This window comes from Anomaloglossus baeobatrachus, chromosome 2 (genome assembly GCF_048569485.1).
Source record: "Anomaloglossus baeobatrachus isolate aAnoBae1 chromosome 2, aAnoBae1.hap1, whole genome shotgun sequence".
NCBI classification, from domain to species: domain Eukaryota; kingdom Metazoa; phylum Chordata; class Amphibia; order Anura; family Aromobatidae; genus Anomaloglossus; species Anomaloglossus baeobatrachus.
In genome coordinates, this window is record NC_134354.1 from 524,001,046 (window position 1) to 524,016,392 (window position 15,347).

General features: G+C 41.7%; 1 protein-coding gene across 6 annotated transcripts in view; it reads right to left on the bottom strand.

Annotated features, from left to right (window-relative positions):
• Positions 1-15,347, bottom strand: part of MSI2 (musashi RNA binding protein 2) — a 934,763-nt gene that overhangs the window by 307,761 nt on the left and 611,655 nt on the right. For all 6 annotated transcript variants that reach the window (XM_075336584.1, XM_075336585.1, XM_075336583.1 and 3 more), the window contains exon 8: positions 14,680-14,762. In XM_075336584.1, the coding sequence (XP_075192699.1) occupies positions 14,680-14,762 (83 nt within the window). The remainder of the gene's footprint in view (positions 1-14,679; positions 14,763-15,347) is intronic.

Below are 15,347 nucleotides of genomic sequence, written 5' to 3' on the forward strand. Positions count from 1 at the left end.
CCACCACAATGCTGCCTCCGACATGCTTTACTGTGGGTATGGTATACTTTTAGTGATGCCCAGTCTTGGCTTTACACAAAACATACATTTTGGAATTATGCCCAAAAAATTCAATCATAGTCTCTTCAAACCAGAACACATTTTCCCATATGCTTTGGTAAACAATTTAGGATTTGGCAAAACATGGATGGTTTTTTTTGTAAGAAAATGCTTCCGTATGGTCACCCTCCATCACAGACCACAAATATGAAGGGAGATTGCTGTCACATGTAGCAATTAACAGAAATTCCAGCAGCTCCTACTAGAACAGTTAAACTTTATATGGCCTTAATCAGAATCACAGTAGATGACTGGCAGAGGTGTACTGACTACTATTAAATGAGTTTAAATGTGATTCTGAACACAACCACATGCCCAATTATAAGAGGGTATTGACACTTCTGCAACTACATTATTTTAGTTTGTTTCATATTTGATTTTTACAGAATATGGGTGACCTTAAAGGTGAAAAATGTTCTGAAATTATTTTTCTTGGTATGATTTTTGCATTTCAAAAACCTGCCATGTAAACAAGGGTGAATGACTGTATATCTGGAGGAAACAATATTCAGTATTTTAAAGTTTAACATTATTCTAGTCTGGCGGGAGCTTAGGCTATATGCGCACACTGCATCTTTGTGGATGCACCAGCAGCAAAAACACATCCAAAAGCTGCATACATTTTTGATGCTTTTTTTTACCGCGTTTTTGCCCAATGCGTTTTTTTTTTTTTTTTAAGTCAAATCTATTGCCTGGAAGGGCTCAAAAATGCTGGCAAAAATACTGAAAGAATTGAGATGCTGCATCTTTTTTTTGGCAGCAATGCGCAGACAGAAAAACTGAAATTTCATAATCCGCTGGGGAAGGAAATGCATGCAGTTCTGGTACTAAAACTGTACCCCAAAAAACGCAGGAAAAACGCGACAAAAAATGCAGTGTGCACATGAGGCCTTACTCCGCTCTCTCAATTCAGAACATATGCATGCTCAGCTGAAAAAAGCATGCATGTGTTTGGAGCATTCATTAGAAATAGCTTTTGGTTAAAGAAGTGTTTGGCAGACAGATACAGGAAGTAGATGGCCAACTTAAAGGGATACTCTCAAGCTCTTTAATGGATAAAGTTGGAAAGTGCTTGTAAAAAAAAAAAAAAAAAAAGTGTTTTCCTTTTCTTAAAAAAATCTGTGTTCCTGAGAACAGAGGACATTTTAATTACCGTATATTGCTTAAAGGGACATGGTTCTAGTATTTGCTATGTAATCTGAAGCCAGCATGCTGTAAGAGTTAATATGCAGTTTACAGCCAGCTGTCTCTTCTCTCATAGTCTGTTTTTGTTTACCTGCAATGTTAAAGTTTCTTAGTGTTCTCATTGGTTGGTCTGAGGAGCTGGTGAGTTATAGTCCGAATCTGCCCCATTCTGTGATTTGCAGCTTCTGTCTATGCAAATGTACACCAAAAAAAAGCCTTGTGTGGGCGGGGCAGCTGTCAGAGCTCTGCTACATGTGAAAAATAATATTTTCCACTGTGTCAGAATGGCTGCAGTCAGTAATTTAAGTTATACATGGTTAGATTCAAAATTTTGTTTGCCTACATCATGCTGCTCTCAGATGAGGTATTAAAAACCTGCTGACAGATTCCCTTTAATGCTTGAATTCCCAGCTAACTCTGCAGTTTATCATCAGTGGACAGTCTCCTAGGCAAAGAACACAACACTTGCAAGATCTTGCCGAAAGGGCTTGTAAATGCTGCTCAGAAGAAAGACTGATTGCAGGACCCAGCAGTTTCAGTGTCATTGTACTCTTCCAATAGTTGCTGTGAAGAAAAAACGCATTGGCATGCAGCATCAGAGAGTGCACAGTTTGCATCTTTCAGATGATGATGCCGCTAGTCCAAAGTGTCAAATCAATCAGGAGCAAACCGTCCCTTGGCAAGCAAGAAGCTGGGAGACAGAGGCACGGTATGCTCCAGACCAAAATGAGGCAACTCTTCTAAATCTTGAGCCGAAAAACTAGAGACTACGGAGGAAGTATGTTCATGTGGCTAGATTAACTGGACAGTTCTAGAGATGAAAATTATCTCGAGTGGAAATAGAGTTTTCTATTTTTAACACATTGCTCAGTTACCAAGTGCGTACAACCAATACACCAGTTACAATTGAGTAATCCGTGTTTTGACTCTACTTACAGTAACTTTAATGTACCCTATTATGCTTCCTTGAAGTGCTTCTTAAGCAGAGACAAATGCAACCACACAATAACCAACCCTAACAAGATAAAAGCTTAAGCAAGGCACATGTCAAGGCATACAGCGATGTAAGCAAATGTACACACCGCAGCTCAATGGCAATGTCACACAGTAAATGTCAATGGACCGAATCTGCACAAATAACCCCCTACCAACTGTGAGCATTAAGCCAAAATGAGATGATCACACAGCAGTAGCTACATTCCTCATACAGATGAAGAAAAAAGTGCTTATTCAGACGCAAATAAATCATTTCCAACACCTTTACCAAAGGCTTTTTTTTTTTTACTCAACGACATCCACGGTCATTCATGCACCTGGGCTACTTTATTAAGTAATAAATTTTAATAGGGAATTTGTGGGCAGCTGTAATCTTGTATAGGTATGCCAGAGATGGTAATCTGAAAATCTTTACATTGCTAAGGTCGTATTTACATACATAATCTGACACAATGTCCACAGGGAGCATTTTTAAGGAATGCCACGAGTTGTCCATGGAGTGTTAATGCCAGTCTCTTACTGGACTTTCTTTCACCTTCAGTAGTTTAATATGGGCACTTATTGCTGCTGTGGTTTAACAGTCCCTCTTTAATGTACCGACACCTACATCAGTTTTAAAAGCTTTTATCTCTCATTGCAACTTCAATCTCTCGCTTGGTTGACCGCCAGTAACATAAAGACCATACTAACTCCACCAGGAGAACAAGTTATTATATTCCACAGGTGTCTGTGAGGAATCACTTTGAATTTAACCAGCTAAAAGATAAAAGCTTTAAAATGTCAAATGGGAAAAACAATTCAAAAAAAGGTCTAAACATAAAAGAAGAATAAAATGACCAGCAATGTGAAGATTGCGAGACCAAAATAGAGCAAAGCCCACATGAAATATCATATTTTGCCGCACGTAAAAGCAGCTGGCATGGCTTCAATTTCAAAGGATTCTTCAATGAGTAATGCATGGCAAATAAAACATAAAAGAGCAATCTAAAAAATATATACATAACAAAAAGTGCACAAAATCAAAAAAGATGGAGATGAAGTGACTGCAACTTAACAGCTACTTGCAATTATTATAAAAAATGACGAGGGGAAGTGAACTGTAAAGTTCGGGGTTCAGATGCTGTACGTATGCTAACCCCTCATGCGAGCATTGCTGTGCTCGGGTATGCTTGGTGCTCATCACAGTGTGAGCTGCTTGCAATGTCTGAATGGCTTTCACTGAGGGTAAAAACGTTTTTGGATCTAGTGTGTTTCAAAAAAAAAACTAAAAAATACTCTGTCCACCCTTCTTCGGAAATGCTCTGTTTATAACTTGCTATATGTGAGCAAAGAGCCAAACTGCCCAATCAGAGACTTCCAATGGTGTTTGGGCTCCGGGATCAAGTTCAGGTCAAGTCTGAATCCTGAACTGAATGCTATCTAAAGTCAGGCTGAATCCGCCAAATCCTAACTTTCACAGGTCTGCTCATCTCTAAAGGTACCATCACACAACGAGATCGCTGGCGAGATCGCAGCTGAGTCACGGTTTCCGTGACGCAGTAGCGATCCCGTTAGCAATCTCGTTATGTGTGACACCTACCAGCGATCAGGCCCCTGCTGTGAGATCTCTAGTCGTTGCAGAATGGTCCAGGCCATTTTCTTCAAAGGTGATGTCTTGCTGGGCAGGACACATCGCTGTGTTTGACACTGTGTGACAGGGTCACAGTGACTGCTGAGATCGTTATACAGGTCGCTACTGCGACCTGTATTGTTCTTGCATCGCTGGTAAGATCTGACTGTGTGACATCTCACCTGCGACCTTACCTGCGATCCCTATCAGGTCGCATCGTTTTCAGGATCGCTGGTAAGTCGTTGTGTGTGACTGGGCCTTAAAGGTGGCTTTACACACTGCAACATCGCAAACGACATCGCTGTAACGTCACCGGTTTTGTGACGTAATAGCGACCTCCCCAGCGACATTGCAGTGTCTGAAACACATCAGCGACCTGGCCCCTGCTGTGAAGTTGCTGATCGCTACAAATCGTTCAGGACCGTTCTTTGGTCCTTTGTTTCCCGCTGTGCAGCATGATCGCTAGAAAGTTTCAGTGTGTAAAGGAGACTTTACAGCGACTTAGTTAGCGACTTCCCTTTCAAAAAGCTGCTTTACAACGTCCCCAATGACTAGCTAGGTCGTTCTGCAGGTCCGGATCGCTGTTGCGTCGTTGGCCAGGTTTGCCTGTTTGACAGCTCACCAGCGACTCACCAGAGACTTTGTAGCGATCCCGGCCAGGTTGGGATTGCTGGTGGGATCGCTGAAAGTCTCAGTGTGTAAAGGGGCCTTAAGAACACAAACTGCCACATGCAAATTCTAAGGTGTTAAATAACAGATGACCATCAATAGGAGATCATCGGGGTCTGACACTGAGCAATCCAATCAATCAGCTGCCTTTAAATGTGTACAAATGATAAATGCCCTAGTGCTGTTATTTTATATACATTACGGTTCAAACTCATATATGGTTTTAAACTCAAAATGTTGGGACGCTGTGTAAAACGTAAAGAAAAAAAGAATGCAGTTATGTGGAAATCTCTTATAGATATAGATATATTTTATTCACAGCTCAAAATGGAAAAACATATCGGAAGCCGGAAGTTAGAATTTTATTTTTTTATCTTATTTAAAAAAAAATAAAAAAAAAAAGTACTAATTTAGAACTTCATAGCAGCGTCCTAACTTTTGGGGAGTTGCGGTTGTTTTTTTAAGATTATTCTAATAAGATAATGGTTGATACTGCTATTAAGTATGGGCAGTGTAGATGAGAAGAGTGTACAGATTCTGAAGTTCGCACCAGCACAACATATGCACTGGCCTATACCATTATTAATACGGTCATGGGCACAATGGCTGGCATAGTATCAGCTGAACTATGTCTAGAACAACCTCCACTTGCAGTATTATGTAGAAAGTGCATCGGTTATCATTATGCAAGCACTGCTGTGGGCATTACTAAGGCTCTGAATATAACATGTGCTTTATAGACACGTGTTAAAAGGTAACCATTGTTTTAATTTTAAGTCTATAAATAGAGATGAGCAAACCCTAAGTTCCGTAATGAACACAGACTTTACAAAAAAAAACAGGGCTCTGAGTTAGGGTGCTTTATGTATACTGACCTTTTGAGCAAGCTGTGCTCTGGTACACTTGGTGCTTGGTCCAGTGCAAGCCGCTTGCAGTATTTGAATGGCTTGCTCTGGGCGTAACAGCATTATCAGATGCAGTGTGCACCAAATAAAAAAAAAAAAATGGAAAAACTCTGCCCCCACTCCCCCAGAAGTACTCCGTTTATGGCTGGTTGCATGTGGGCAGAGACCCGAACTGCCAATCAGTGACTTCCAATGAGGTTCAGGTCAAGTTCGGATCCCAAACCAAACTTTATCTAAAGTCCGGCTGAATCCTCCGAACTGAACTTCCAGGGGTCTGCCCATCTCTATTCATAAATCAATAATACACATTAAAATAAGCAACTTTGTAATCAGGGAAATCTGCTTCTTTCTCTACCAGAATTTATCTGTCCATTATCAAAATTCTCAATTCTGAGGTAAAATCTGTATTCAGTGAAGACTTTCCCATTACGAAGATAGGAGATGGCAGTTATTACTGATGGGATTCTATAATCACGGGGAGAAGGGAAGGGCTAGAGAGGCAGGGGAAAGAGCTAGAGAGGCAGAGAGAAAAGCTAGAGAGGCAGGGGGAAGAGCTAGAGAGGCAGGGGGAAGAGCTACGGAGGCAGGGGGAAGAGCTAGAAAGGCAGGGGGAAGAGCTGGAGAGGCAGGGGGAAGAGCTAGAGAGGCAGGGGGAAGAGCTAGAGAGGCAGGGGGAAGCGCTAGAGAGGCAGGGGGAAGAGCTAGAGAGGCAGGGGGAAGAGCTAGAGAGGCAGGGGGAAGAACTAGAGAGGCAGAGGGAAGAGCTAGAGGCAGGGGGAAGAGCTAGAGGCAGGGGGAAGAGCTAGAGGCAGGGGGGAGAGCTAGAGGCAGGGGGAAGAGCTAGAGGCAGGGGGAAGAGCTAGAGGCAGGGGGAAGAGCTAGAGGCAGGGGAAAGAGCTAGAGGCAGGGGGAAGAGCTGGAGAGGCAGGGGGAAGAGTTAGAGAGGCAGAGGGAGGAGCTATAGAGGCAGAGGGAGGAGCTATAGAGGAAGGGAGAAGAGCTAGAGAGGCAGGGGGAAGAGCTAGAGAGGCAGGGGGAAGAGCTAGAGAGTCAGGGGGAAGAGCTAGAGAGGCAGGGGGAAGAGCTAGAGAGGCAGGGGGAAGAGCTTGAGAGGCAGGGGGAAGAGCTAGAGAGGCAGGGGGAAGAGCTAGAGAGGCAGGGGGAAGAGCTAGAGAGGCAGGTAAAAGAGCTAGAGAGGCAGAGGGAAAAGCTAGAGAGGCAGAGGGAAAAGCTAGAGCAGAGGGAAGAGCTAGAGGCAGAGAGAAGAGCTAGAGGCAGAGAGAAGAGCTAGAGGCAAGAAAAGGAATAACCGAAAAGTAAATATCACCTCTTCATCAATGATAAAGTTACACTGGGAATTTTGTAAATGATGTACGTCACCATTTTTAACACTTCAAAATAGGTCACAAATAACTTGCTTACATGTATGGCTCTAAATGGCATTACAAGTAAAGGTACCTCTTCAGAAACCTCCTCTTTCTAATAGTACGATTAGTGAAACAGTCGGGGCTCTGGCACAATATTTTAGGGACAAAAGATTTAACTAGAGTTAATGTAAGGTATTTTTTTTTCATCCCAGTTGTATGTAACGGTAAGAACAAAATGAACAATATTATTTCCGTGCCCTAGGAAAGAATTAGCAAGTCAAATATTGAGTCAGGCCTCCAGCATATGCTAAGAAGATTGCTTTGATCTTATCCGCTCTAAAAGCTCCATTATTGAATTTATACTCTGTGAACACATACAAGGCCAATATACAATGCATACATAACTACACTGTTTGAAGAAAAAGGGAATGGTGCTTGACAAAGACTAAAGATGAAATAAGCTGAAATATACAAAAAATGGGTGTATATAAAATTCTGTTAATTTACTTCTTATATCAATGTAGGTTTCTCATATTACAGAGATTGAAAAAAAAAAAAGAAACGTAAAAAAGTTTCCAACTTCTTATAACCACTAATCATTGAGAAAAAAATAAGTTTGCTACATTTTCTTGCAAAAAAGTACGCCAACGGCCACTTCTGAAAATAGGCAAGAGGGGCATGCAGTCAGACATAAGCAAAAAATCTAGGAGCCAGGCCTAAGAACATCAACACCCTTATTTTCCTAAGGCAAAATGGGCTAAAAGGAGATTTAACTGACTCTGAAAAGTCTTATAGAGAAACGCAGAACAAAAATATCGGGGGGGGGGGGGATTAAAGAGCCATCAAAAGTTTTCAAAATAGTTTACAGGTTCACAAAAAATGCTTTGATAAAAAAAAAAAAAAAAAAAGATGTACATTAGCTGCCAAAGATTTGAGAAGAATCAATTGTGAAGTGACCAGGAACCAATTATGCCCCAGTGCTGTCATATTCCAGAACATCTGAACACAGATTTTTTTCAAAGGTTTTATGGACAGATGAGAGGAGAAAGACTCTTGAAGGACCAGATGGATGAGCCCATGGCAGGATCGGCACAGATGCCAGCAAGGTGGAGGTGGAGTACTAATATGGGCTGCTATTATTAAAGATAAGCAATTTGGACCTTTTCAAGTTGAAGATGGATTTAAAAATAACTCCCAAACCTTATATACAAAAAACTGGAGTTAGGGGTGCTTCACACACAGCGAGATCGCTACTGAGTCACGTTTTTTGTGACCTCATTAGCGATCTCGCTGTGTGTGACACTGAGCAGCGATTTGGCCCCTGCTGTGAGATCGCTGCTCGTTACACACAGTGCTGGTTCGTTTTTTTATAGTTGCTCTCGCGCTGATAAGAACACATCGCTGTGTGTGACAGCGAGAGAGCAACAATCCTGAATGTGAAGGGAGCAGGAGCCGGCGTCTGACAGCCTGCGGTAAGCTGTAACCAAGGTAAACATCGGGTAACCAAGGTGGTTACCCGATATTTACCTTCGTTACCAGCCTCCGCAGCTCTCACGCTGCCAGTGCCGGCTCCTGCTCCCTGCACACGCTAAGCTAAGCGGTGTGAGCTGGTAACTAAGGTAAACATCGGGTAACCATACCCGATGTTTACCTTAGTTACCAGCGTCCGCAGCTTCCAGACGCCGGCTCCGTGCAAGCGCAGCGTCGCTTGCACGTCGCTGCTGGCTGGGGGCTGGTCACTGGTCGTTGGTGAGATCTGCCTGTTTGATAGCTCACCAGCGACCATGTAGCGATGCAGCAGCGATCCTGACCAGGTCAGATCGCTGGTCGGATTGCTGCTGCATCGCTAAAGTGTGAAGGTACCCTTAGTCACAAGAAGACATCGAGGCAGGGACAAACACAAGTACCCTTTCACACTTCTGTAGGTGCTGCAGGTAAGAATTGGCCCTGCATCACCTACAATTGATAAGAAACAATAGGATATAGAAATGACAATACCGCGCCCCCTAACAAACACATAAACTGGAGAACATGTGTTGATGCCCTACAAGCATTTTAGGTTGAGACACAGATTGTACATAGCGCCAGATAAAAAAAATTAAAAAAAATAATTATAAAACCAACTGGAATTAAGAGTATAGTATTTATAATAATGTTTTAAAAATGTTTTTAAAACGGGGGAAGTGTAAAAACAATTTAGCAGTGTGTTGCCTTCATGGATTGAAACGTATAGGAAGTCCTTAAAGCTATGACTAGCAGTGACTTGCACTACCTGGTTGAAAGAATTAAACTTTGCACAGCTGGGGAGAATAGAAGGTGTTTCAGAGGCTCCGCTACGGGAGCACTTACAGTGCTGATGTAAAGTCTTTGATGCATAACCCCTGGTTGTCTGGAGAGAAATCCAGAATAGGGGATCCAGTCTGATCTGCTCGGTGTGCGCTGGAGGGAATGAGAACGCTGAAGGCAACACAGCGCTAACTACATTGTTTTTACACTTCCCCCATTTTAAAAACATTTTTAAAACATTATTGAAAATACTACACCCTTAACTACAGTTGGTTTATAATATTTTTTTTTCTTTATCTGGCACTATATGTATAATCTGTCTCACCCTACAAGCATTTTAGGTTATTGACACACGTTCTCCAGTTTATGTGTTCCTTAGGGAGCGTGGTATTGTCATGTCTATAACTCCCAAACATACTGGCAGTTTTTTGAAGACACATTCTTCAAGCAGTGGAAAAGTAAAAAGTCTACATTTTTCAAGGAGCCATAATTGTTATACAGGACCATACCCATTGCATACATCAAAGTGCTTGACTGCTTGGCTACAATAAAAGGCCTTAAAGATGAAAGAATAATATCATGGCCTCTTTCCTCACCTGACTGCCTATTAAGAAATTGTGGGCCCTTCTTAACTGGGAAATTTACAGTGAAGGAAAACCGTCACCTCTCTGAACACTGTGTGGGAGGCTGTGGTTTGTGCTGCCCAAAAAGTTGTTCGACAACAGATTAAGAAACAGAAAATTCATGGGTGGAATTATAACAGTTATTGAAAAGAAGGGTGATATTATTTTGAAATGTCAAAAATATATTTTTGCACATTATGAGTTGTTTGGTGGTTATTTTAACTTTTGCAGATGATCATAAACAATAGAGATGTGAAAATACATTTTTTTTATTTAGTTGCATAATAATTCTGCAGACGAGGGTATTCTGGCTACAAGTAAGCTGAGCTGAGCAGCAGCACTCAATGTCAAGCAGCATCTGCAAAAGCAAAGGAGATTTTAGAGTGTATAAAAAGAGATTAGATCCCATGATCCCAACGTATTGTTACCCCTCTATAAATCACTTGTAAGGCCACATCTGGAATACGGGATCCAGTTTTGGGCTCCACATTTTAAAAAGGACATTCAGAAGTTAGAGTCAGTTCAAAGGCAGGCAACTAGACTACTACAAGGAATGGAAGGCCTCCCATATGATGACAGGTTGAAAAAGTTTGAAAAAAACATCTCAGAGGAGATCTCATTTATATGTATAAATACATGTGTGGTCAATATAAAGGACTGGCACATGACTTGTTCCTTCCAAAGACAATACTAAGGACCAGGGGGGCGAGTGGAAGAAAGGTGATTCCAGCAGCTAAATAGGAAAGGGTTCTTTACAGTAAGACTGTGAAATGCTCTACCACAAGAGGCAGTAATAGACACCACAACAACTTTTAATAAAGGGCTGGATGATTTCCTTAGTACATACAACATTGGCGGTTATACATGATTTAGTGACGAAATGTATAATTGGTGGAAGAAGGTCAAACTAGATGGACCTAGGTCTTTTTTCAACCTATGTAATTATGTAATAATTGCCCAATAATTCTGCACACATAGATATCCCATTAAGAAAGAGAAAGCCTTACTTTCCTAAATATTCAGGTTTATTGATCTTTTGGATTGATTGACAACACTGTAGTTGTTCAATAATAAAATTAGTCATCAGAAATACAAATTGTCTAATAGTTGTGCAAATATGCTATAATAATTCCAGGACATCAGCTTTTATGCAAAGACATCTTGGTGAGATTTTTTTTAGATCTAGAAAACTGTGGAGGTAGATCTTCATAGAGAGCTCAAACATCAGCTTCAACCAATGAAGAGCCTGGGGGTGTGTCCTAGACTACCCAGAAGCATAATATCTAAATTATAGTCATAGGGAAAATTTCAGCCCTAATGTAACTGAGCTAAACAGCTCGGAAGCACAACTCATTTATTTTTTGATCTTACCATTAGACATTTGCTTTGTGAGCACAATGCCAATCTCTGAGCAAAGCTATGCAATATTTTAACGATAAAGGAGTGTTGAATAATGAATAACTGCCCAATAATGGTTGCTTAATATTGTAAGGATATAGAATAGCAATTTTAAGAGGCTAAAATATAACTTTTAATCCTGTTCACAATAAAAGCCTAGACCAGGTACATGAGTAACCGAAAGCTCCTTGGATTGCTGACAGCTTCAGCCTAGAATGTATATCCAGGGAGCCACTAAACATGTAACAAAATTAACAGAAAAACAAAACCTACATAACAAAAAATTGAGTAGATAAATTCGCTCAGAAAAGGACAGTGGTCCAATATACGAGTACAAAAAATCAAAAATAACTCAATATAATTAAACCATAAATTGTATAGTGGTCCTCATAGAGGAATCCACCTATGTCAAGGTTTTAGAATGAGCTGCCAACGATCTCACCCATTTCTTGCAGCTTGGGGTGTACTAGGGTTTCCTCTGCACGGGTCCTTGCAGTCACAGCTTCAGAATGACCCTATCATATCCCTAAGGAAACTCTTAGTACCTGTTACCCCAATGAATTCCGCCCTAACAAGGGCAGACCACATCTAACCCTCTCTTAGTGCCCCTATAATGTTCCTGGTCCTCGTCCCGACGCGTTTCATCTAGTTAGACTCATCAGGGGACTCCGGTATCACATCAGAGGTCCCGTGCCTAAGCTCACATAAAATACACTAAGTGTATTTAGTGTATTTTATGTGAGCTTGGGCACGGGACCTCTGACCTCTGATGTGATACCGGAGTCCCCTGAGGAGTCTAAATAGATGAAACACGTCGGAGCAAGGGCCAGGAACATTATAAGGACACTAAGAGAGGGTTAGATGTGGTCTGCCCTTGTTAGGGCGGAAGTTATTGGGGTAACAGGTACTAAGAGTTTCCTTAGGGATATGATAGGGTCATTCTGAAGCTGTGACTGCAAGGACCCGTGCAGAGGAAACCCTAGTATACCCCAAGCTTCAAGAAATGGGTGAGATTGTTGACAACTCATTCTAAAACCTTGACATAGGTGGATTCCTCTAGGAGGACCACTATACACTTTATGGTTTAATTATATTGAGTTATTTTTGATCATTTTTTGTACTCATATATTGAACCACTGTCCTTTTCTGAGCGAAATTATCTACTCAATTTTTTGTTATGTATGTTTTGTTTTTCTGTTAATGTTGTTATATGTTTAGTGGCTCCCTGGATATACATTCTAGGCTGAAGCTGTCAGCAATCCAAGGAGCTTTGGGTTACTCATGTACCTGATCTAGGCTCTTATTGTGAACAGGATTAAAAGTTGTATTTTGGCCTCTTAAAATTGCTATTCTATATTATTATTTAAGTGGCCTCCCTCGATATTGAGGACTGTTGTGTGAATTAATATTGGAAGGAGAATAAACACCTAAAGCCCCCTATATACATTAGATGGCGGTTAGTCAAATGACTGATTGATCATTCTGCTGGCAGCCATCTTTCTCATATACAGGAGCTGAGCACTCCTATGTTCTCTTTAAGAGAGCCACCATAAGATATGTCTGGTGGTTGGCTTATCTCCTGGTGAACAAAAGGATAATCAGTCCAAAACGGACATGCCAGATCCTAAACGTCTCTGACAATCAGTTGTCCGAGGTCCCAATACACACTAGGCTGTTAGCTGTACTCGTCAAAATCAGTTGGGTCAGTCGACATTAGCCTATTGTGTATGAAAGACTTAAACGTACCCTCACACATAGCGAGATCGCTGCTGAGTCACAGATTCTGTGAGGCAACAACGACCTCGCCAGCGATCTCAATATGTTTGACATAGAGCAGAGACCAGGCCCCTGCTGTGAGATCGCTGGTCGTGTCGGAGTGGTTTGGACCATTTTTTGATAGTCGAGGTCCTGCTGGGCAGGATGCATCGGTGAGTTTGACGCCTTACCAACGACCTTATTGACAACTTAAGAGCTCAGACACATACCACCGAGATCATTATACAGGTCTCTATGGTCGCTGTATAGTTGCTGCGTCGTTGGGAAGATCTGACTGTTTGACATCTCACTAGCAACCATGTAGCGACTTACCAGCGATCCTTATCAGGTCGTAGCGTTTTCGGGATTGCTGGAAAGTCGTTAAATGTGATGGGGGGCTTTAAAGTCTGAGACAGACTCAATTTACAAAGTCAAACAGATAAGATTCTTATCCAAACTGTCTAAACTTTTTGAAAAAGTGAGACCACCCAGGCTCACCATGGACATAGCTTTTTTCCTGATAGTCTGTGCTGTAATAGTGTAAAAGTTTCATTAAAATTAGTGTTATGGTCATGTCACACACAACGAGAGCGAAGACGACGTCGCTGCTAAGTCACCATTTTCTGTGATGTAGCAGCAACCTTGCTAGCGATGTCGCTGTGTGTGACATCCACCAACGACCTGGCCCCTGCTGTGAGGTCGCCGGTCGTTGCTGAATGTCCTGGACCATTTTTTAGTTGTTGCTCTCCCGCTGTGAAGCACACATCGCTGTCTGTGAGAACGAGAGAGCAACAAACTGAATGTGGAGGGACCAGGCAGCCGGCTTCTGCGGACGCTGGTAACCAACGTAAATATCGGGTAACAAAGCAAAGGCTTGGTTACCCGATATTTACCTTCGTTACCAGCGTCTGCAGCTTCTTAAAGCCGTCTGCCTGCTCCCTGCACACGTAGCCAAGGTACACATCGGGTAACTATAAGTAAAGCGGTTTGCTTAATTACCCGATGTGTACTCTGGCTACGAGTGCAGGGAACCAGCGCTAAGCGGTGTGTGTTGGTAACCAAGGTAAATATCGGGTAACCAAGCGAAGCACTTTGCTTGTTTACCCGATATTTACCTTACTTACCAAGCGCAGCATCACTTCCACGCGTCGCTGCTGGCTGGGGGCAGGTCGCTGGTGAGCTGTCAAACAGGCAGATCTCTCCTGATAAGGTCAGATCGTCGTCGTGATCGCTGCTGCGTCGCTACGTGTGACCTAGGTTTTAGAATCAGTTAAAATTCTGCCAGAAAAAATAGATCCATATAGGCCTTTTTCAGTTGTGAAATATCTAAAAAGGCAGAACTTAGCTTCCCTGGTCTTCTAACAAGATAGCGACTCAATAATTTTCCAAAGATCATTTTTATATGCAGCCCCAATTTTGAGAAAGATAAAGGAGAGGAAGAGGCCTCCTGCGTTAAATATAGAACAATATTTTCCCCTTTTCAATGTCGTTTATGACAAATTATAATCTTTATATAAAAAGATATCAAACTGGCATTATTAGTGCAAAACATTTCTTTGGTACAGTATACTGAAATATTATACAGAGACACTCGTAGACGTACAGAATAAATGAAAACTAAAAAAGGTACAAGAACAAGAATATACAATGCGATGCTCAAAATATAGCCACTTTGAGAATCACATTTGGTTCCTCTACATGGGGGAGCTATTTTACATAAATATCATTTCTGAATACATACAATCATAACTAGCAATTCTTAAGGGTTATTTGGGATGTGAACATACCATTTTGTTGTTTATTTCATGGAAATGAATCTCGCAGACTTTCTCCACAACATCTTCATTTTCAAAGGTTACAAAGCCAAAACCTGTAAGAGAAAATTATGATGTTTACTGCATAAAAAAAAAAAAATCCAGCATCTTATCTTCTGATGTATTCATTCAGGTGAAATCACCACACACAAAGTAATGCAACATAAAAAGTAATGTCACATAAAGAGACTCCCTGTGAGTTCAGAATAAAAGCAAGAGAAAACAAAGCATGCTCCAAATGGATGAGATCAAATATTTCCTTCCGACATTATCTTTGCTTACTGAAGATGGTAACATTAACATACCGGATCACAGTAGTAAATGCTTTTTTATGTTACTTAATCCATTGTAATCATGTCATTATCTTGAACGCCTAACTAACAAGAAAGACTAAGGGTACCTTCACACTTAGCGATGCAGCAGCGATCCGACCAGCGATCTGACCTGGTCAGGATCGCTGCTGCATCGCTACATGGTCGCTGGTGAGCTGTCAAACAGGCAGATCTCACCAGCGACCAGTGAACAGCCCCCAGCCAGCAGCGACGTGCAAGCGACGCTGCGCTTGCACGGAGCTGCCGTCTGGAAGCTGCGGAGACTGGTAACTAAGGTAAACATCGGGTATGGTTACCCGATGTTTACAT